The sequence below is a fragment of the Apteryx rowi genome, unplaced genomic scaffold (assembly GCF_003343035.1).
Source record: "Apteryx rowi isolate R43461 unplaced genomic scaffold, aptRow1 scaffold_44, whole genome shotgun sequence".
NCBI classification, from domain to species: Eukaryota; Metazoa; Chordata; class Aves; order Apterygiformes; family Apterygidae; genus Apteryx; species Apteryx rowi.
The window spans coordinates 2,817,349-2,841,575 of NW_020450694.1; the positions used below are offsets into that span (position 1 = coordinate 2,817,349).

Genomic DNA, 24,227 nt, shown 5'->3' on the forward strand with positions numbered 1-24,227 from the left:
AGTATTCTTCAGGCACGGATCAATAACGTTCCTCGCTATACATCAAAAGGCCTCTTCCCGCAGACAACGCTGCCCTTGGTGCATTCTGGGACTCAGTTCCTCCTTATGGCAAGCAATAATTCAGAATTACACACATTAACTTTCTCCAAGTACTCTTATGGCTATGTTTGCTACACTAAAAACACATGCAGGCTGGGAATCCAAGTATGCCTAACTCTAGGGTAGACATTATAAATCTCCACCACGTTCATATCTCAGCAGAGTGCTTTTGGATCTGGTTGACTCACACGGCCTTCGCGCAGGAGCGTCAGGCCTAAAAGCATGGCATCGGGCTGGGTCGCTCGTCTTGCGCTAGCCCCATCTCCAAAGCCCAGAGCACTTGCCAAAGCCTCGGCCACAAGGCAGCYGGCTTCCAATTTCTCATGACAGATATTTCGATGCATGTCGTGATTCGCGACGGTGTGGTTTCCATGTGTTGAGAGAAGCCACCACATTTTCCCTGACACCGGTTTCATTATTTAGGAGAAAGGCAATTTTTGCTGCGTTATCTAGTGCCTTTCAAATAGGGAACATGCTCTCAGGGCTCTTGTGCGCAGAGTTCTCCAGGCACGCAATTCTGATTTAAAGCTGACACATAAGACTCCTATGGCGTATGTGAGATGGTGAGTGTGAAGAGAGATACTCCCCAGGCATCAGGACAGCCCAGCTTTTGTCATCCTGCCACTGTCGGCCTCCTTTAGCTTGCAGCGTGCCATTAGGCTGTCAACCAACAATAATTTTGCAAAAGTCCTTGATGATGTTTTCCCTCTTCGCTTTTGTGAGCTTAAATTTTTTTCTTCCTTTTTCACCTTGATTAAATGTAGAAATCCATTAGATTGCAGGCTGTCCACAAAGGATGGTTGATAAAATTAGGGCCTGATGAAAGAGTGGGATAGATCTCAAAAAAGTTTTTTAAAGCCACATTTAAGGATTAAGAATACAAATATAAGCAGACTGAAACGTCAACCTCTACCTATCAAAAAAAATTTTTTTTTTAAGAAAAAAAGGGGAAAAAAAAAGAATCTGTGTTTTCCGGGAAGGAGCTACTCCCAGCCAGTTACTGCTGGCTTTCAAACTGTTCTTGTTTGATTTAAAGGACTTTTATTCAGAAAAAACAAACTTGACCTGCAAAAGGACTTGCAAGAGAAGTAACTAATGCTCAGGAAGCCTAGGATGGGTATATCTAAGAGTAGGATATCTCTTAGCAGGAGATCAGACTATCTTTTCCAGGCTTCTCAAGCACTGATTATCATGGTGAAAGATCATCTTTTCTTTAGTTCTTTAGAGCATCCGCTATGAAGCAGATTTGGGGTCATAACCAGGTTCACGTTAATATGAACTCAGTATCAAGAATTTTAATATGATTTCAGAACACGTGCCAAATCGTGCTCAGCCCTCAAAATCCCCCTTTCCACCTCCCTGTCCCTTCCTGCCCCCCGGCTCAGTGCACAGCTTTGGGCTTTGCTGATATCCCCAACTCTTTCAAAGGCGGAATATTAAAGCTTTCTACTTTAGCTCAGAATTTTAAAGACCTCCTACCCAGTTATTAAAAAAAAGACCAAAAAAAAAAAAAAAAAAAGCTTTTCTACCTGCTGTTGTCTATCCACAAAATATTCTCTACCTCTTCAGACCTTTCTCTGTACTAAATTCCCATTTCACTCCTGTCATTCAGTAGTCTCATATGTGCATCTCCTTTTCCTGCAAGGTGTGGGATGCAATTACTTCCCCAGCTTTTTGTCTTGGTGCCCCAACACTTAATGAGAAGTACGTGAGTCCATTATGTGCCACCGTCTCTCATTAAAACTAAAACAACGGAAAGTTGCACCATGAATTTTCAAGTCCTCCCCTGTGAGTTGGACAACTAAATTTTCTAGTAGCTAGAAAATTTATGCAATCAAAAAAAAAAAAGAGAGAAGAAAAGAAAAAACTTGCACACTAAAATACTCAATTTTGTGCTTGTTTAAAATGAGGAAGCAGTAAGTTTCTCTAGGGAAAATCAGTCTGATTGTGAGTTTTTCCCTGGCTAAACCCCTGAAGTTAACTGCAAATCTACTCCCTGCCGCCCCAAATGGCAACCCTCTCTGTCCTCAAGCACCTCACTGCCCGAAAGCAAGGCAAACAAGTATTAAAACAAAAACAAAGCCACCACCTAAAGAAACCCTCTTCGTAGAGACAGCTTAGTTCCAGGCGGCCTTTGAGAAAGCAGCCTTGAGGAGGCAGCAGCCATGATGTGCGCCCCACACATTTGGGCTCAGGCAGCTTCTCTAACCCTAAACATCACTAAAGCTATTGACTGCATCAACCTCCTAAATAGCACTTGGAGGTGAGCTGCTCGTATCAGATACAGAAGCTATGGTGGATTGTGCCACATCTCTCCATAGCTTTAAATACAGTCAGGTACTGGCAACAGGCAGCAAGGTCCAGCGAGATGGCTCTTGAGTGAGTGTGGTCACTCAGAAGTCACACACACGCTACACACTTTGACACCGTACTCCTAATCAAACAGGTTTTAGGGACCTTTAACAACTGAAGCACTTTTACCATTTCACGATGGTACAGTTACTCCTTACAACAGGAACACGTGTAGATACAGCTGCAACACCAGCAGTCTGCTTTGTAAGCCAGGTCACGGGTACCATTAAATTTAGTACTATCACAGAGAACTTTTTACCAGCCACGTTCTAAGCACGTGAACAGTCTTTCATGATATATTTGTTCAAGCCCCTATAGTCAAAGAAAGAGAGTCAGCTTTTGTATCTACTCAAGGAATCAAGACTTCACAGAATGAAACAAGTAGCTTGGATCTTTCTTAAGACGAACACAGACTCGCACGCAGATGATCACAGAAGTTGCCACCAACAGAACGGAAGTTCTACACAACTTCCATTCATCCTTCCTCCAGGCAAAGACACCCGAGCTCTCGAGTTGCCGGGATCATTAATCCTGGCAGAACTGAAAGACTCCCAGTACAGGTCATGTCTGACTACTTCCTACACTTGGGCATGGGTGAAACCTCAGGAAACCATGGAAATGACTGCTTTAACAACTCATGGAAAAAATCTCCTAAGAGAACAAGCAAAACTATGGTACAAGCAAGGCTTTAAAAAAAAAATTAAAAAACAAAGGAAGGGAGATAAAAGAAGGATTGGGTGAAGTCTGCTCATTTTGTAAACATGGTACAAGCTTTTATTAGTACCTTATGTACCTATGCCCCTTATATGGGCAGCAGGAACCCAGATGCAAAGCCGAATGAGCAAATGTTAAGCATTCACTCACATGGAATCAACCAAGGTCCAAAAACAGGTCAAGCAAGCTTATGCGGAGAAAGCCAGTTAAACATCTAGACAGCCACTTGCAAATTTACATTTGCAAAGCATCATGGAAAGTGCCAGTACAAATCTGTTTATGCGCCAACTTCAAGACATAAGTGGGTGTTAACTTTCCAATAATCTGACTCTAGCAGTCCTTCACTCTGTGACCTAGCAGCTTCCCAAGAAAAAGGCTGAAGAGGGAAGAAACATGTAAAGATGTCTAAATCACCTCTTCTTATAAAACTGCTATATGTAAACTCACTCTGACACAAAAAGGGGGGGAAAAATCAGAAATAAACTTGTAAAAAAAAAAAACAGAATTAAACTTGCAGAATACCTATTGCTAACCACAGCCTAGCCTGGCTCATACCTAGCCAAACTTCCAAAGGAGTAAGAGCAGAAAGTATTACAAATTCATACCTGATAAAAATGTGGCCAGAACGTACTGATGGCAAGTTCCGCCTTCACCCAGCCTTCCGTAACAATCCCTGACACATTCCATATGGGATTGCCCTGCGGTCCACCGTTCACCTTCACATAGACATTCAGAGAGCCAGGACTGGAACGGTCTCTGCTGGATAAGTAATAGTGGAAGTCGATGCAATGTGTGTCATTTTCCTTCAATGTAGGCAAAAGCAAGTGAGCTTTCTGCCCAGATGCCCGTCCAGAGCTGTTTACCATCATGAAGGAGCCTATAGACAGCAAAGGGAAAATGGAAAGAGAAGAAAAAGGGGTTTTTGTTTGGCTCTTTCAACAACAGCAGTTCCATCAAAGACGTACGCAATTCTTCAAAAGCCAGAAAGCGAAACATTCGTCTGGAGAACTCAAACTAGCTATTTTATGTTAGAAGTTAGGTAACAAAAAGAAAGGATATTAAAATTACAGGGTAGAGATAAACAGATTCAGGGCCAACTACCACTGCCATAATTATATAATTTAAAAAACAAATAAAAAAATCTGTTTTGCTTGTATTATTTTATAACCTTATAATAAAAGTCACTCTAAACAAAAGCACATCCACAGTCAAAGCAGCAGCACAGCTCTCCTAGCGCATACCCACGTACCTCCCTTCCCAAAGGCACATTGAGAACAGAAGACTACAACAACGGACCAAACCCTCAGCTGGTGGAAGTCTACATGGCACTTATCCACTTCAAGCCAATCTATATTTGCTAACCCTGCATCTTGGCTCTATCAGCTTTCGGAGGGTGCAATGTGTTAACAAAATCCCAGTTTTCAGGGTCCAGTTGGATTAGACTTGTTAGCAACATCTCAAGTAGAAATAATGCAACAAGGACAATTGCGCTTCTGGGAGGGAAGGACAGGCTGAATTTAGGGAGGGAAATACACACTGAAGCAACTGATGAGTTTGTTAACCCTGAAGCTTGCATCATATTAACCACGGCACTGGATGTTGAACTCATGTCTGGATTCATCAGGCAGTTATTTTGCAGCACATTGTGTCTTGACTCATCTCTTCACAGATACATCAAGGTGACAAATGTTAGCAATAAGGAAAAACATTATGAGAGTTATTTGATTCACTTCTGTTTAAAGGAACTGCTTTATGTGTGTGCAGACACACACAGAAAAAGCTGAAGGAAATACAGAGGAATGGGGAGTAAAAAAATCTGTGTGTCAGCAGCCAGGCATGATAATTTTTAATCAAATGTAGCCCTCTTGACACTTCTCAGTTCTCATGCTGCTGCCAAGTCATGCTTCAAACGTATTTCTCTGCTGGCTTCTTGCAGTTCACAGAAGATTGAGTTGGAAAAGGCTTGCCCCGCTTCTAACCTATTGACTTTCCCTATCCCATGCTGTAGTAGTGTGGCAGACACTCAGGTGAGCCAGATAAAAATTCTGATCAATTCTGTGCAGTGAAAAGCCATATATTCTAAACTTGTATCAATAGACACCAGCAACTTTCTCCCACAAAACTGTTTGCTTTTTTTCCTGTGTTTATATGATATATAGGCATTTTGTAAAGGACTGAGATGCATGGATGCAGAAGAAAGTCAATCTTTCATAAAGAAATCAGACACTCCAGAGACCTCAGAAAATTCAAGCACAATGCAAGCCCAGCTGGGGAAGAGGCTTTACTAAGCAGGACGAAAAGCTACGGGCAAGACGCTCTCGGGTAATTCTATCTTTCATCTCGATATGCTGAAAATCAAAACAGCCCCAAATCAAGAAACTCAGCGAGGACTTTGAGAAACTTAACAGCGGAATCCAAACTTTGCAATTTCTCTCTAACAATCAAAGTCCAAAAGATAGGGTTTGGTTAAATGCTCCCTGTTGACCTAATTCTGCTCCCAGGCAACCATAAAACCCCCTCCTTCAATTAAATGAGGGAAGCTTTAACAGAGTACTGTATACATACTTTTTTTAAAAAAAATCCACCCAAATAAACCAAATTTTGAGAAACTGAGATTTGGATTCAGTTTCTATGGGCCAGGATAACTTAGCACCAGAAAGCACAGCTGCCAACGGGCTGGAAGAGGCAGCATGGCCCAGTGGCTAAGGCAGCAGGCTGGATGGCCTGGTTTCCCAGACTAAATATTCCACACTTCCATGATCTTTGACAGTACACGTAGTCTGCCTCATTTACCTTTATAAATGAAGAAAGAATGATACTACTCTCYTACTAAGGATCTGGGAGGAAAGGCACTATACAAATGCTGAGTAACAGCAGCAGATTTTTCCCATGGAGGAGTACAGTAGTTGCTGTGAAATGCACTGCCTGCAGCATTTTAATGTCATGTAGAGAAGTTGCACAATACAGGATGAAGACAACTTGTACATTTGCCAGATCTCAGATTCAAGGATGATGACACAGCCAATTAAATTACTCAATAAAGAAAAGCAGAGCTTTTATGCATCCCACGGGTTTTTGACCAAGTGACTGCAACGGTGGGTAGGAACTCAAGAAAACTGGTTTCTGCTCCATTGCCRACTGAATCATGGGCAAGTCATATCGCTTCTGGGTGTCCTTCACCTCTCTTTCATATTTAGATTATAAAAGGATTCCTACCCTAAAGTTACTCTGAAGCTGTACTGTGTCTAACACAATTGGGTCTTGAACCGCACTGGGGTAGACAAGTGTTTCAATGACAGAAAAAGTTAGGGAGTATTTCACTTTTCCAGATTCATGTATAAAAATAATGAGTTTTCCTCTGGGAGAAAAACATCAGCTTTATATAAAGTTCAAAGCAATAATTACATTTTTATTTTTTGCCACCCACAACAAAATGAATCACAAGCTATTCGTGGTATGACAATGGCCTTTTGTGCAACTGCTGAGTATCTAGGAGGAGTATGGAGCCAGCTTCCAGCGACTGGCACAACAGGAGCACGTAAAATATCTGTGCGCCAAAAACCACTTCACAAAATAATTACACTACAGTCTTATTTTACTGAAAGAATAACCTTACAAACTTGTTAATTGCCCTATTCAGATTATACATAGTTTCTTTTTTTTTTATTATTATTATTATTATTTTTTTTTTTTTACAGAGTAAGCCCAGAGATTTAACTGTCTCCAGTTAAATCCTGGTAAAATGGATTATTTTATGCAACAGAGGAAAACATGAGAAATTTCCACTTACAGTGCCATATCCAGTGGAGAAAGGCACTCAACACCATGGTTAAATCAGTTTGTCATCTTCGGTCTGTACCACATTCCTCACTTCTACAGAGGCTTCATACGGCAGCTTCCCCCCCCCAAAATGCCTTCCCTGGCCAGTCAAGACACAGCGCCCTCGAGGCCAGCATTAGCAGTGGGTGTAAACGTATAGGTTTAAAGACTATAGTCAATAAAGGATAAAAGAATATGCCTGTCTACAAAATGTAGTTGTTGTGAATAAATTATACCCTGTATACAACACACAGGCTTCCAAAATAGACCCAGTTGGACAAGCTTTTCATTTTTCTTTTCCCAGCATGAACTCAGCTGGAGATCCCTTCCCTCGTCCACTAGGATGGTCAAAAGGTTGCCCTGCATGCTCCGAGATGCACAACCAAGACCCACAGCTGGGCTCCACCGGCCTCTTACAAATGCCCATGCACAGTGAGGCTTGTTCAGGCAGGATGCAGCACTCAGTGGTAGGTCTGAGATCATAAACCTTGTTCTCACCAGAAAAAAATAAATTCCAAAGCTGCCTTTTAAGGACCTGAGCGTTTTTTCCTTATTATCTTTAACAAAAAACTGGCATATTGTGATTCAGAGTTTGACAGCCTTCTTTAGGCTGAATGCAAAATTGAAGCTGATGAGAGTTATTCTCAATTTATAGGCCTGTATGTGCAAATAAAAGAGGTGCAATCTGGTCTGGCACCAACAAACCACTTGTCACATTTTCCGCTCCCATATAAAGAACTAGGGAATGAATTAACATGTCACAAATGGAAATTATTGATCAATGCATGACTGAAAGCCTCTTAAATGACTCCAGGCAGGAATCTGCAAAAGGTTACCTTGGACAAACTCTTTTATTTAGACCACTGCATATTCGATTTTGAAAAATAACAGTAATAAAAATCATTAGCCTTGTTCTTTTGCTTTCCTTCATCTGGAAAGTTCAAATGTCATAAAATAGACACTGAACTGAAAAAAAAGAGCCTGGGGGAGAAAAAGTTACCTATGTTGTGTAAAATCTGGTCTTCAGATTTATTGGACACAGAAGTATATGCTCGTTAAAGCAGACTGAATATCAGGTCAATTTAATTTAGTGCTCTTGGATCAACAGGTTAGATTAATTAATATCCTGCTGGTTTTGCCAGCTTCCTGAAGAACCCAAAATAAACCTGTTATGTTCAGATCAGTCAGAAACAAGGAGGAAGGGAAGATTGTAAATAAATTCATTTTTAAAAATCCGTTCAAACGACAGGGAACATAAAACGGCACTCTCTCCTAGTTATTAAACATACCACTGAAAATTGGGGAATTAAACCATGAAGTGCTCTCTAGCTGGCCATAAATTTCAATTTTTCCCCTGCTTGGTGCATAATGATGCCTTGATAAGCCTCCTATTATTGATGCATCTGCAACATATATCCTCTTTTTGGAGCTGAAATGCTACTCTGTAGCAGATGGTGGCTATTGTGTTTACACATCAGCACTTTATGATTGCATTTTCTCACGTCTGCAGTAAAAAGAAAGCCATAATTGAGTTTTTAATGGCTTTGCACATTGTTCATTAAGATTACATGAGTGTGTTCTGACAAATGACAGCTGAAGAAATGAGCCACTGAGAACCCCTCGTGATCACCAGACAGACCTCAGTTGATGCTGTTTCACTGCTGGCTTTGAAGAACTGTGCTGTTTAAAAGTGAAATTATAGCAACCATTAAAGACCGAATGTAAACTTGAAAAGAATGCTGTCAAAATGCTTGACTGCAAAAAGAGACTTCTGAAACCCAAAAAATCAAAATCAGGTACAGACTGTCCTTTTAAATAACAAACTCCTTCCAATATTACAATAGTGGGCTTTCCACCAGCTCCATCAGATGCATGAACATGTTTTTTAGACACCGGTTTTGCTCATTTATTTCCAAAGAAGAAACCTTTCTTCAAGAAATTAAACATCTGACACCTGACATTGTTCTGGCAGAACAAAGAACTGGAGGATCGCTCTGGTTGGAAGGGACCTCAGGAGGTCTCTAGTCCAACCTCCTGCTCAAAACAGGGTCAGCCACAAGGTCAGACCAGGTTGTTCAGGGCTTTATCCAGTTACGTCTTGAAAGGACAGAGACTGCACAAACTCTTAGGGCAACCTGTTCCAATGTTTTACTGTCCTCATGGTTTTGCCTTATATCCACACTGAACGTCTCGTTTCAGTTCATGCCCTTTGTCTCTAATCGTCCAGCCACAGGCTGCTGTAAAGCACGTGCTGCTGGCTCGGTCTTCTTGATAACCTCTTTGCAGGCACTGGGGGGCTACTATTAGGTCCCCCGTGGCCTTCCCTTCCCCAGCTGAAGAAGCCCTGGTCCCTCAGCCCCCCTCACATGGCAAGTGCTCCAGCCTCGACCACTGAGAGAGCAAGTGTTAACTCCTAGTCTTTGCTTCTTACCTGTGGATCTTCTAAGCACCTTGTTTCTTCTACAGCAGCCTCAAGCCTTTAAAGAAAAGTCCTCTTGAATGCCTTTTGGAAATCCTTTGCATTGTCTTTGAAAGTCAAATCTAATAACAGACGCTTTACTTGCATTCCTTCTACTTCATCAAACTAATCCAATAGATTTGTGAGATATCACTTCCTTACATAAGAGTGCTTTGACTCTTTCCTGGTATTTCACCATGGGTTAGGATTAGGGTCAGTACCAGTCCTTGTATAATGACCAGGAAGTCAGAAGGAATGGCACAAAATAAGTCCTTTATCATAGGACATTTTTACAGGAGGAGGGTTCAAAAAAGTACGCACCTCCTCTAGTGAGTTAAGCAAGCTCATGCCTTCTCTTGTAAGCTTCCCAAATATGACTTTTTTCACGCATATTTTGAAAGGCACATATTTATAATATTCTCAGTGAATCTTAATGCCATAGAACAGATAATGCAAAGTATCTACACTAAGTATGAAAGAAAATGTTTAAGGATAATGTAAGAAAAAAAGTCCATCTACCTCTACATGTGGTTTCCGGTAGCGACAGAGTGGCTATTTTCAAAAGAACGCAAGGAACAGGACACTTTGGAGTGGAATATACCACTTCAGCTTCTGACAGGCATTCTTGGGATTTTCTAAGTCAACAGCTGCAGCAACCCCTTCCATTGACCAGCCACAAATGGATCTTCCTTCCAGAATTTTTTTGAGTCACTTTATCTTTCTGTTTTGAATAATACCTTGTGTCAATCGGTTCTACAGTGTAATTATGCACCGCTTTGGAAAAAAACAGTATTTCCATGCACTTGCTTAAGCTGCTGCCACCTAATTCGTATTCTTATTTTATGAAAAGTTATGATTACCCACCTGCTTCACACTTTTCACATTTTTATATCCCTACTCTTCATACTCACGTATAACTGAGCAAGCCACAATCTCTTCCTCTGACTGATATACCACAGACAGCAGTGCTTGCACAAACTCAAAATTAAACAAGGCATATCTCACAGTTGCTATCCCTTTTTCAAATATTTGTACAAAATCGGGCCCATGGGTTTTATTTCTCAAATGTGGGCCATACAGAATTAATCTACCAGTGAAATAAAAAAAGCTTGATCCGCAGATAAATATGAATATGAGCTGCAAGTTGAATTCAGTAAAATTCACGATGACAATTCATTCACTTGGGAGACTGTCAGACGATAAGATGACATTTTTTAAAGATATCGTCTTTTTTTATTTGTAAAGAGTTTTTCTCCTGAAAATCTATGCCATGAAAAGAATTGTGTTTTTCTTTGTAAGAAAATCTTCTCTGGGAACAGGACTTATCCCGTATGACTTTAGTGACTGCAAATATTTGCTGTAATTACTTAAAGAAAGAGAGGATTGTGCCATAAATACCCTCCCTGAAATACTAGGTGTGTAACAAATGTGGTTCTGGCTTGCACCTTTCACAGTGTCCTTGGGAGGAGGGATGYTTGCAGCTCTCATTTTATAATAAAACCAAGTAATTACAAGGCACAATACTCCGAAATAGGGAAACCAGGTTCCCCACAGTTTCATAATTGCAAACTGTAGACTTTTTCATCAATTCCACTGATTGAGCCATAATGACTACAGGCATTTTCAGTGGCATCCAAGACACTGTTACCAGTAAATCACAGGTATTACCAAACTATATTCTTTTTACAAATGTCTTTCAAGGGTTGAATTATGGTGACCCACAGACATTGAAAGATGCCAATAACCTGGCAGTGGCCTCCAGCTAAATAACCACTTCCCTTTATTCAGTCCTGAAGTAAGTGCTGAAGTGAGTGACATCTAAACATGGGTTTAACCTCCAAAATGCGGATCACTGAACTACCCTTGACAGAAGAAAGAAGGACTTCTATTGGAACCCAAAAGAAAAAAAAAAATGTTTACGTGTTTTAGCGTCCTGCCTCTTTACACACTGGCAGATCCAAGTCAACAAACCGTCTTCAACTAAGAAATCAAGATGGGAAGAGATCAAGTGACTGCAAAGCCCAGAAGGGTCTACATTAGCCAAAGGCAGTAATATGGATGCTGGGTTTCTGCAAGAGGCTCTGAAGGAATGGTTTGCAGATGAAATATTTTGCCAGAAGTTTCAAAACCCCAGCTCTCTTAGGGACAGAAAGATGGTCTCATAAAAGAAAGGTTTCAAAGTCCAGAAGCTTGTGGTCCATTCTAGGTTGTAAGATATTCTGCACCAGTGATACAAAGGGCAATCTACCCAAAATGTGTTTGCTCGTTTTTCTTACCTCTATAATAACGCTGTTTTTTTCCCCATCGTACCTGGGAAGGGAACCTATATGTTAAAGGAATGATTTTTTTAACCTTAATAAGAAACACTTAAATCATCAAGTGAAACTAGCCATCTTACTGTTTGTTATAAGCATTTTTCTTCTTATAATGTAACGTGTAGGTATAGCTCTTGTTCACACTACTCAATAATATTTACCTAGGACAACCGATTAGAGAGGTTGGTATATCTGCAATGTAAAGCTAGCRTGCAGGATTCGGATTGCAGCTTCCTAATTTTCTCAGTGATAAACAGGGATATTTTCCATTGGTCCAAAGAAAATTAAACTGAAATATGAAGGCAGAACTCTTAGAAAAATAATAATGAGAACAAGCCCTTGGGAGAGTGATAGCACCCAACACAGCAGAGGCAAGAGGAAATTTTTAAGCACAGGAGGAACTTCTCTTCATCTCAATTGCTCGTGTAGGCATGGTCATTGAGGCAGAAATCCTGGTGCTGAAAGCCAACTGGCAAGGAACTGATTGCAATACTACATCAATGACTAGTCAGAAAAAAATAGAGACTTCTCTCCATAGCTAGTTTCCAGCCCCAGCTACAGCCCTGAGTGTTTTCTAATAGCCTGTACCCAATATGGGTACCTGTACCCAAAATACTGTTAGGTTCAGTGTGGAAAATCAGCATGTAAAGGTTAATTAACATCTGCATAGAATGTGAAAACAGCAGCAAAGCGTAACTACACTTCTGACTCCAGAAGAGCTTATTCCAGACCATGGTTCAGGAGATTCCTGAGAGCGTTCACATGTAACAGTTCTGGACTAAAGTAGGGACGACACAGATTATCATGAAGACACATAACAAAATTTCTCACTTCAGCGGTACAAGGTTAATACGGCAGCTTTGCTTTCCACCTACATCCCTAAATGGGCCTGACTAAGGGCATGCAGAGCACCATCCTTCTCTCCTTGGAAATCAGCCAAAGAACATTTGAGTCTGGTATTTGCCGGAATAGCATCAGTGGGCAAATCACCTTCTCTCCCTCATCAAACTCAGGTTCTGATTTGCAAAGCAGAAACCTTGTTCATCAAATCTCACAGGACAGCCATTGCTTCCAAGACACAGCTATCTGGCCACTCCTCTGCATATCTCCTGCTTATCTCTAGGCTCTACAGTTATTTCTAGAATTTTCTTCCCATGTCTCATAAATGCTTCTTTAATAAAACAGCGACTGCCACAGCCTTAAGCCTAGGTTTGCTGAGAAACAAAAAATGGTGGTGTGCTGTCGAATCAGAAACAATTCCGTAAACCTCAGCAATGAAAATCTTTTTAATGGATTCACTGCCAGCACTCAGTGCTGCAAAGGTCACTGCTGTAGTATACTTTGAGACTACCTTTATTCCGTATTTATACATATAGTATAAATCACTTGGTAGTGCTAAACTTTTAAGATGGGTGAAAACATACACTAAACCCTGAAAATTGTGAACAGCTTCTGTTGCTTTTCAGTTCCAGTAGCCTGACAACTATCTGTCCTGTCAATCATTATCTTAATGCTTTAGTAAACAGTAGACTTTATTAAAGCTTAGGTTACTAAACAAGCAAATAAACAAAATAGAGGGAATGGTCACAATTCAACACAGCATCTTTGTCTAAAGACATCACAAATCTTGTTCTTAGCATGCCAGAGCTTTATTATAGCTGAGCCTTGAAAGAGAAGGCCAACAGAAATGAGATGCAGGACCAGCAGCAAGCCTCCTTTCAAAGCCTCTTGCAAACACAGTTCCATGACCTACTAACTTTTACAGGCACCACCTGAATGCTCTAGATTCAGCAGAATGATGCTGAGTAACCTCCTTGTCTGCTCTAACCTGTGGCATGAAACTGCTGCCAAATGTCATTTTTCTCTCACAGAAATGGCAGTATTTCTGTAAGTAGCCTCTGTATACACCCTCCAATAAAACTGACTGAATTTTTTTAGTTCAAGCCATACAACTAATTGTTCAATGACCATAATATATTAACAGATGCTAAAAAACTCTCTCACAAGAAATTGCTAAGAAGAAATGAGTTCAGAAGCAGTGGCTAGTAAAGACTTTTCTGAARAAGTAAATGCTATTATGTGTGTTCCATAGATTTGTTTTCAAATATGTTACCGATTTTAAAAACTGAATTTCATATCTTGTTAAAACACCATGGCTAAAAATAAAAATCTCTCCAACCACGCAGATACAGGTTCAAGAAAATCATGATTTAAGTTGGTGATTACAAGCAATTAAAGAATTATAACATTTAATTACATCCACAGCAACATCAACTCTACTAGGAAGAAGGAGGCAGCAAGACATTACAGATGTCAAAGGTCTGACATCTCTTGATATCAAATCACTGAACTGAAACATGTTGTGATATGCCTAAACATGGACGACATGCACAAAGTTAGGATTAAACTTTCTTTTTGGTTTTAAAAGTTGTGTTTCCCATGAATGTTTGATATATGGGTAATGGTCAACAGGCATGAAATGACTAATAACACACGATTATCTTCACAGTCTAGCTATCTATTCTGTATCATCCAGATACAATGGTCGATCAATTAAGACTTAACAATGGTCCATTTCCATGGTACTTTTTGTTCTCTACTTTTATTTTCTGTTCATCTGTTCCAATTCTGAACACATTCTCACCGTTGCCTACCTTCTCTCCTCTATGCACAGTTTAAAAGATGAAGTATACAGGTCGCAATCTCCATTTCTCCTTACTCTCCCCTTTCAAGGATGCCACATCATACCTGTTGGGTGCCCCTTCTTTTGTGAGGGGGGCGTGGATGGATGCCTCAAGGTTCATAATGAAGTTCCAGCTTTGTTTCTCAGTTTGGATACTCTAATACCACTGAGTTTTACTATAACCACCTGGTTACCCTAGCGTAGCTCAAGGTTCTCAGACACTGGTCAGTCTACAGAGCGTGTCTCTCAAATGCCACATTAGATCATCAGCTGAGAAAGCTGGGTGTTCATACCCTCCTGCTCTTGCTAAGTTTAGGAAATACTGCTTATCCTCTTGTTCTTGCATTTAATTAAAACTTACATAAAATCTAAATTGCACAGCCAGTTGGACCTAAAGGTTGAACTACTCTGGACTTTCAGAAAGACACTCCAGAATCACCCTTAACATCAACAGGACATCTGCCAGAAGCAGTCTGGGGAAAATCTCACTCTACTAGAAAGTATATTGGGCTCCAAGTAGTTCAAGTACAGACTTATTTTCAATATATTGGACTCTTTGTTTGCTTAATCATTAAAGATAAATGGCTGAATAAATTTTAATGATAAGCTTCCACAGTATTATGACAGTTTTACATGTCAGCTGGAAAAAGATATTTTATTAGTTGGTATGCAGCTACATCGCTAGCCTACATCTACAGCCCCTGTAACTTGTGTAAAATTTCCATATCTATCTTCTACATGTAGTATTTTCTAGGAAACTGTGGTGAATTACCGCTTGTATTTGTGACAGAAAACACATATTAAACTTAATGCCAAAAGGCAACTATAGCAAATGATGTCGGAAGAGGAACTGTTTCTTAAACAGTTTGTTTTTACATAACTGCGTTCTAACCATATGGTCATTTATTTGCACATTTAACAAATCAGCACTACAACTCTAAACTCAGAATATGCTATTTTTGAATCAAGTTTTCAACTTTGCTGAGCTCAGTTTTAATAGAAAGTGTTAGTTGTTCTTGAAGTTAATGTTGCTATTTTGGGCTTACTGCAGGATAGCCAAGGATGGAATTTGGCACAGGGAATTCAGAAAATAATTAAGACCATCTCATAAGCCATCACACAGTATGGCACAGCAAGGAATTTCTCAAAAGGAGCAGCTCAAAACTGCAAAAGCAGAGACTGATGCAGGCCACTGTGGAGGCGTATTGGCATAGGAGAAAGGAGCCTCAGTCATTCCCGCCCACTTCTTTACCAGTTGTGATATTTAGCGTTTGCCCATTCCCATGAGAACTAAAATTAGACTACATTTTTCTTTTAAAACGGCAATATCCATCTTCACAGGAGTGAAGACTCCTGTTTATAATTGCACTAACCTGAAAATGGGAGTCAGTATGAGCCTCTTCTTTTTCAGAAGCCTGTTAGGATGGTCGCTTCTGTTTCTGACTAAATGCTACTGATTTGGTTTTCAAGAAAAGAACAGAAAACGCTCGTTTGAAGCAGCTCCGTTGCCAACAGGGGCTAGTATTAGCCCTCAAAAGAAGGTGAAAAGTCTTGATGATGAACTAATTAAATCCAAACAGAAGAAATTTCTTCACAATATGAAGAATTTGGTGATTAACTCATGTCCTTACACAAAACAGTTGTACTTAAAAAAAAAAAAAAAAAAAACACACAAATTCCCAAACCATGTAGTTGTAATTGAGGATTATTAATCTGGATTCATCACTACACAAAAGTCTAAGCATTATCTTAGCAAACATGATAGTTATTGAAACCTGTCAAATATTTTTACTTAAATAACTTGACAGTTGTATTCAACAACAAAGCATTTTCTCTGGCTAGCTTGAAAGATGTTGCCTTTGAGCCACCGGATATGGTCTTGCATTTTAATCAAGTAAATATACACAGTACGCTTAGTGCACACATAAATTAGAGTATTTTATCATGACTGGCTTCTTGGTCTTTTTGATGTTAAGTAACAACAGGATTATCAGTATCTAAAGAGGCTATTATTTTAGCAGGGGTTTTGAGCCCAACTGCATTCTCGAGCAAATATTTTTCAGTAAGTTGTTCAAAGATACATACAGATCCCTCCACCTCCCCAGACTGCAGTTCATTTAGAAACTGATAGTGTTATATACACGCTAAATTTTGATCAGAAATTAATATAATGTACTGACCACTCCTATCACATCTTTTGGTTGAGTTTTTTCCCCGCTTACTAGGACACATCAACTGAGTTTCACAGATTGACCTGATACCATTTCTTGGATGGAAACTTTCAGAAGACTTTCAATATTCCACCTGGAGACTTCCATGGTCCAATCTAAACTCACCTTTTTCCCCACTAGGTAACATCTAGTAGCTGCCACTCAAAATGACCAGCTTAGTCGCAAATGCATTGACCTGACTGGGAGGATCATTTAAATAAAAGACAGTAATTAACAAACACACGACAAGCATTGCACCAGGTCCCTTGGCACTTTGGTTAAATGGATGGAATTAAAAATGATAGACAGTACAGACTGAGCTTACAAGAACAGAGATTTTAGTTTGCAAAATACACAGAGTTCATAACGCTCACCAGAAACTGTGAGTTAAACATAAGACACAGCCCTAAACTATCGCAAGTATGCCAGCTGCTGGTTTGTCTCAAGTTCCTCAGAGCTCTCAGCAAATTTTTCAGTTGGTGCCACATTAGTTATTTAATTGCTTTTTTCCTCTTACAGAATGCAGCTTAATATATTATTAGGAAAGAAATTTGGGCTGTTGGTTGTTAACCTCCTGTCCTGTTTGACTATTTTCTGTCTCAGCCAGTCTTCAAATCCCAAATAGAATTTTGCTCCCCCAGGAGGATTACTCTATTTAATAAATTCTCAGGAGGTATTTCAAAAGCTTTGAAATCCCTGGTAAATCCAGTTTTTATCCATCATTACACTAACATATAAGTAATTTCAGTATATTAGAAAGTCAAAGTTTTCCTTTGCAAATGCTCTGCTGATTAGTCTTTCATACTGGATTCATCTGGGTAGATTCATCTACTTCTTTATCGTTTCAACCATTTTACCTCGCCAAAGAATATTCATTACCTTGCGCTTTCTAGGATCATCCCTTTTTCTTTTCTTCAAAGAAAAAACTCTCAGCACTCTTTTTAGTAGCCAATTAAAGAGATGTGAAAAAACATTAACAAATCAATGACTTCACTTAAAAATTTCCTCAGACTATCACAAGGACTTGTTGTCTCCTACCAAGGCCACGAYTGGTCATTTGCCCAAAGGCACCTTCGCCTAACATCCTTGCAGAGAGGTCCCAAACAAGACATGATAATTTCTAGAATTAAGACTATCGCAAAGTAATCATTTAGATCATCTGAAGTGTACATTTTTCCCAAGTGAAGCAGCAGCTAATTACTGATACTCTAGCTGACTCACCAGTTCTCATTTCCTACAACTAGGAGATTTAAATAAACCTCATATCTCATGTTAGCTTATTCTGAAATCATCTCTTCAACCCAGTTTCAATTGTCTATACTACAGTTCAGAATTATTCTTAATTGGCTTTTTTTCATTTTTTTTCCTAAGGAGAAAGCCATTTTTATCTTCAAAGCGCTCTTACTTGCTACTCATCACAGTCCCTGCAGTCTCCCCCAGTTGGTACTTTGAGTCTTCAATGACGCTGCCAAACATAACAGAGTAAGTGTTTTAAAAGACTCTAAAACACACCAGTGGTTGAACAATTTGCACCAATATCCAAAGAACACTTCCTAGCCTGAAGTACAAATTATACTAGTTTCCTCTGTGGTCTATCGTCTGCTCTTGATTCTTCGGCTGAAGCCAATGACAAGATATGCATGAACTTCAGCAGAAGGGCAGATYTTTGACATACTCTTAATTCACTCATTTTTTTTTTCTTAAAATTGTTGTCATTTAAGCAGGTATGGAATCTCTTTTGGGGATTGGACACATTTTAATTGTTACGGGATAATGAATACTCCCTGTATAGATCGAAATAAAAATAAAAATTCTAAGTGAGAGACCTAGGAACAATGCAAAGTTTTGAGAGTTGGAGCATCAGGCAATTAGAGCAGGACATTTAAGATAGCCAAGAGGTAAAGCGAAAACTTCAGTCGCATTTTCAGAATACGAATGACGTTTCCAGTATCAGCACAGATTCAAAAAGGAACCAAGGTTTTTCCAGAGGCAAGGCCCCTCCTCATTATTCCAAGAGTTTGCAGTTGAAACAGGTTGAAATATCTTGAGTAGAGTGAGCTAAAATTATGCGCGAGCAGATTTCTCAGGTTCTGATCCTGTTGTAAATAAAGCAGAAAAAAGAACCTCTCTCCTGAACACAGCATGATCAGGATCAGTGCCAAATTATTAACACACATTCTCTCAGCAGGATTATCCATCTTTGAAAAATAATTGCTCTTCATAGCCTTGCAAACAAATGAGCAGTTTATACAGGGTTTACATCGAGCTAGCTAAAATCTTCACGAATTCATGCAAACAGACTAACCTTCCAAGCATGTGGACGCAATTAAGCTTTCAGCTTTCCCATTAATCTCTATTACAGAGATCTAGTCCAGGATTCGTATTTCAACTCCTCCTGGTTAAATATATCAAATTCTGTTCTTTGAGCAGGAGCTATTTGTGTTGTAGATGGCTCCAAGAGTCAAAACCATTCTGACCTAGATATTGTGGCTGTGATTTCTCTCTCTAGCATCCACACCTATTTTAAGAACCCAATTTAAATGGCCAGTTGAGTTTCTGGCAAATTGCAATGGGTTTTATTTGACTTTTTACTCATGAATTCTAGCCAGGAGTTGAAGAAGGAGTAGAGAGAATTTGGATTTTTTTTGTCCTCCCTCAAGGTTTCCTGTCCAGCTCTGGATATAAAAAGAATTTTTAATCCATTGACATTAATGGAGTAATTCCAGATGTATATTAGTTTTACCAACATCAGACGCTGTGTGAAAGACATTCATATTGTACTTTTACTGCTATTAGAAATGCTGCTTGGTGTCACCGACTCCCTTATCCCTTCAGTTGTCTTCAGAATATCAAACTAAGCATTAAACAGATGCCCAGCTTGTAAGAAAGTAATTCAGCACAGCTTCTTGAAAAATGTATGTCTGCGCATATGTCATACAGATAGATTTGCTGATATTTCCCTAAAGTGATTAAAGTTTTTAGATGTCTTCATGTAAGAAAACTACTCAGAAAAACGCAGACAAATCCCCCAAATCTTTAAAGCATTTTGTCAAATAACTGTTCAGAAGTATTTTCTGCTCTCCACAGAAGACAGCATAAGAATCAGCAGGTTACTTTAACCTAAACCATCTCCRCATAAAAAAAGCACTTGGAAAGAAAACGAAGTGCTGCTTTTGTTTTCCAGACTACATGTATCCAGACAGCCTTAGAGGCAAAATCACAGGAGAAATAAGAAAATGTCTCCAAATGCATAATCAAATAAGATTGTTTCCTCCAGCAGTTGTATATGACATCAAATGGATCTATTAAAAAAAAAAACAAACTTATCTTTAACATTACTAAAGCTAGCAACATGATAAAAAAAAAAAAAAAGCAGTTGCATAAACAAACTTGTAGCAACGTTAAGAGTAAAAAACATCTGATGGCTCTTATATAACTTCCCTCCTTCTAGGGGCCACTTTCTCTTTGGCTGACCACTACCAGYGAACCTCGGCGTAGGCTAGGGCAGGGTCAGCACCGTGTCCACACGTACTGGATAAGCCCTTCCATCCACAGGCGAAGGCTAATAACACACACGTTAGGAAATTTAAAACAATTAATGAAATAATCGTACCGTTGGCGAGCAATATGCAATGGATACTGTTAGTTTGGAGCTCTTATTGACGCTTGATGGGGATAACCTGCATAGATTGCTCAGGACTCGGTCRCTCATAACGGATACTGCCACAGTAGATTCGCTGTGATGCCTCATCAAATCATACCCATCATTTTTCGTTTTAAATGAGAGTGTATGTTCAGGTAGCCCGCTGTATTGCCAGGATGATCAACTTGTCAAGAACAACAGTATCCTGTGTTTGGAGAGCTGGAGTATTTCTCGAGCTATCAACACTTCCCCTCGCCAAAAAATAATTTTTTTTTACACTGCTTTGATGAAGCACTGAGATATACTGGAATGCAGAACCAAAATACTGTTTTTGTCATTAATCCTTCCAGTGTGGCATCTCACTTATGTCAGGGGCCTACGATACTTCACAGGAGAGCAGGTACTGGAACTAAACGTGAAGAGCCCAGTGATGTTCTGCACACAGAGCTATTCCCCTCCTGACCCTGGACTGTAAGGCACAGAGAAGAGTGTACTACATTCAAACAAATGTTTTGTTTTACGCAGTAAAAATGTTAATACCTTAAAACATAGCCCCTGTTGATGCTCTGCTCTGAAGGGCTCTATAAACGTACCATTTTCAGTGGTTAGGTAAGAAATTTCCCAGAGATGGACCACTGCTGATTGTGAAATAAATGCGAAAACTGCCATTAAGAAACAAAGCTCTTTTCCATTTGTTTAGTCTTCTCTATTACTTTTGGTATGTGGCGCACCATGATGCGAGCCAGCAGAGGAAGGGAATTTGAGCAGTCCTCCCATTTGACAGTTTGCTTTGCAAGTTGGCCTTCTCAGACTGTAAGGAAGGATCCAATCTCCAAGCCAACAGGCAGTCCATTTAAACCACATCTTTCCATTTGGAACGTATACCACTTGCAGCTTGTGCTTTGAGGACATGCAATTACGCTCCACCCTGGCAATGCAAAGGCTTATCAGCATATTCCACTAAAAGCTGGTTACGTGCCCTAGGTTTCCATTTTCAACATAGATACCCTTGTGACATTTTGATTTTATAGTGCTGTTGACACCACAAATTAAAGTGTAATCCTTCCCCAAAAAATCTTTGTGGCTCCTATCCTGATTATCTTTTATTGTAAAGTATTGGATCCTGTATTAGAGCACTTTGATTTTGAACAGTTCAAGAGGTTTTTTGTTGTTTTTTTTTTTAGTCAGTGTATTCATGGCTGTGCTTAAAAAGATAAACAAGAATTAAGATCATTTCCCCCATTTAGATCAGCTTCTGTTTTGTATTCACGCAGCCTCTATCAAGGGGACTAATTTGGAGGAACAGCAGAGAGGAATTTCTTCCTGGTGAAAGAACTGGTTAGCCTCAGCACGCAACAGTTTGCCTATCAAACGGCTTTCTAAAAGCCTTGTTTCCACTAACGGGTATATCCTTAATCTTCGTGGAATTCTCTGGGTCATTAGCATGCTTATTTTTTCCAACATATTTCCATTATGCATCAGTGTAAAAGATTGTTTTAACCACCCGTTAGTTTGAAAACTATGTAGCAAATCTATTGTGTCCCCTTGATGCTGGAAATCCAACACCCAGAAGCACCCAAAATTTCACATAACACCAAGTCATGAWTTTTTTTCCCCCATAAATGTAAAATAAAAGTCAGAAACGGCTAAACTATCACATTACTGAATGCATTAGCCCCAGCACAGATGTTTCTGAGTGTTCAGACCAATGCCACGATAGTACTCAAAACTGAGGACACTGACCAAAACTTCTAACAACGCCAACGCAACCAAAACGCTAATTCTTTCTAAATATGTCATCCACATTCTCGGCAATCTTCAGACCCCTTTAAAGCACATTCAGTTCTACAGGGACAATTTTCAAAGCACCTGTGTACCTTTGCTGCGCCTAGGATTACACCTATTCAACCAYGCAATTGTAACAGCAAAAGCTGTATTTTTAGAGTATGCACTAAAATGTACAGCCCTGCTATAGCTGCACATTTGCAACTCTGAAATAAGTGCACATTTTTAATTACTCATTAAGCTCTTGAAGATGTTATCATTAGCATTTTGCTATCTAAGATACGTTAAGTCAAGCCACAAGCATAACAGGGATGTAAAGGCTTTCCAAAAACTTAGCAAAAGCACTGTTGCACGTCTAGCAATGGAAGTCACTGAAGTATAAAGAAAAGCTGACCCRAGAGATCAAAAAAATTAAAGAAACCGGGAGAACACTGAAAGAAAGATTATACATTGCAAAAATTATGCAAACACAAACTCTGAAAAGCGTATTACAGAGTTCTCATATTTCTGACACGAAGTATTAGAGAGAGCTGACCCTTCCCTCCGTATCTAATGTGAAACCAAGGTTATCGGAGGCAGGCRATACAGCTTGCAGCTAACCCTCTACTCTGCGGTTTTCCCTTCTCTGCGTGGTGCAGTTGTGCGTGACGCGTGGTAGGACACGGCAACGTCCAAAGGAGGACAAGCAGGGCCCGCGCAGGGCCGAGGGACCGCCGGAGCCGTGGGACAGGTACCCAACACCCCGCCGAGCCCTTCGACTGACAAAATACCAAGGCGGCCACAGAAGAAACCACATTTTGGTTTTGGTCTCAAGCCAAAACCTCCTCCGCTGCAGCCTCCTGTTAGTCGAGGACCAGGAGAGAAGCAATGAAAGAAATGCCGTTAGTGCCTCCTCGCACCAACCTCCTGCCAACTCGTTCAAACTCAACGCTTTCCTAATAAATATAAGTAATTAGGAACAATTTTTCCTTCAAAGCAAAGACTGAGTGAACATTAAGGTCAACCTGCAATTAGTTCTAGTAGTTTAGATCTCACCGGTGTGTGACTGCAGGTTTTAGTTCCAATAAGGAACATTGGAATTGACAGATCACATTAGATAAGCAACTAATTAGTCCACTGTTTTCTCTTTAAAATCAGCTAACCTGTAATATTCTCCAAAAAGTAAAATACAAGAAATCTTATACTGACAGTTACAGAATAACATCTTTTACAGAAACTCTTCTCAGGCTCGGTAATTAGTTATAAACCTTGAAATTTAAAAGCTTTCAGGCTTATTACAGAGGGAAAAATCACAACAAAAATAAATTCTATTCAGCTACTGAAAATCACAGCAGATTTGCTACTTCTTAAAGATGCACTACCAGAGAATTTGTTGTTAAGACAAGTTTTAAATGAGCTAAGGGTCTGAAGGCCACCTCCAATCCCATAAAATTCAGAATTTCCTTTCCTCCACAATTCAGTTGGAGACACTTTCCTGATGTTTCATTGACCTGATACCTCACTTAATTGGAGATTTGCCCTTTTTTTTACCCTCCAGTAAATGTCCCAAGACAGAAAGCAAACACATATAAAATGCTTGTGAGAAAAACAAGTCGTCCTTCCACCTCGAAGTGCCCAATCAATGCAGTTTCCCTGACCAAAAGCAGATGAGACAGAACGCCGCTGCTCCCTAATTAATGGAGACACACGTGGCTATGGTCCAAAAGTCAGGATTGCTCAAATATATTACCTCGCCGCACAGTGCAGAAGCATAATTTAGTGCTTTATGACAGTCTTAGGAAAGAACACATATTTTTATAGTGCTTGCTGAAGTATGTGCTGATGCATACGTTTGTGAAAGAACGCAAGTTTATCTTCTTTTGCCCATATAGATTTTCTTCCATTTGCTGAGTAAGTCATTAGGGATAGCAACAGCCGAGTCCTGTTATTTATATTCATAACAAGGCATTTCAAGGCTGATATAGTTCAATCTCAACATACTAATTCTTGTGTCTTATTTTGGAGCTTCTTTGGGCTTTTGCCTCACAAGGCACCAGATGCTGCAAATAACACCTAGTTAGCACAGGCAGTATACACACATACACTGATATCGTATGTTGAATAACAAAATAGAAAAAAAAAAAAGCTCCAGAATGCCTTTATGCCTCAC

The 24,227-nt window shown here is 39.7% G+C and overlaps 1 protein-coding gene across 1 annotated transcript in view; it reads right to left on the reverse strand.

Moving 5' to 3' along the window:
- The window catches only part of PTPRT (protein tyrosine phosphatase, receptor type T), a 344,949-nt gene that overhangs the window by 286,472 nt on the left and 34,250 nt on the right, over nucleotides 1-24,227 (reverse strand). Inside the window, exon 4 of the mRNA XM_026076804.1 lies at nucleotides 3,771-4,042. Coding sequence (XP_025932589.1) covers nucleotides 3,771-4,042 — 272 coding nt within the window. The remainder of the gene's footprint in view (nucleotides 1-3,770; nucleotides 4,043-24,227) is intronic.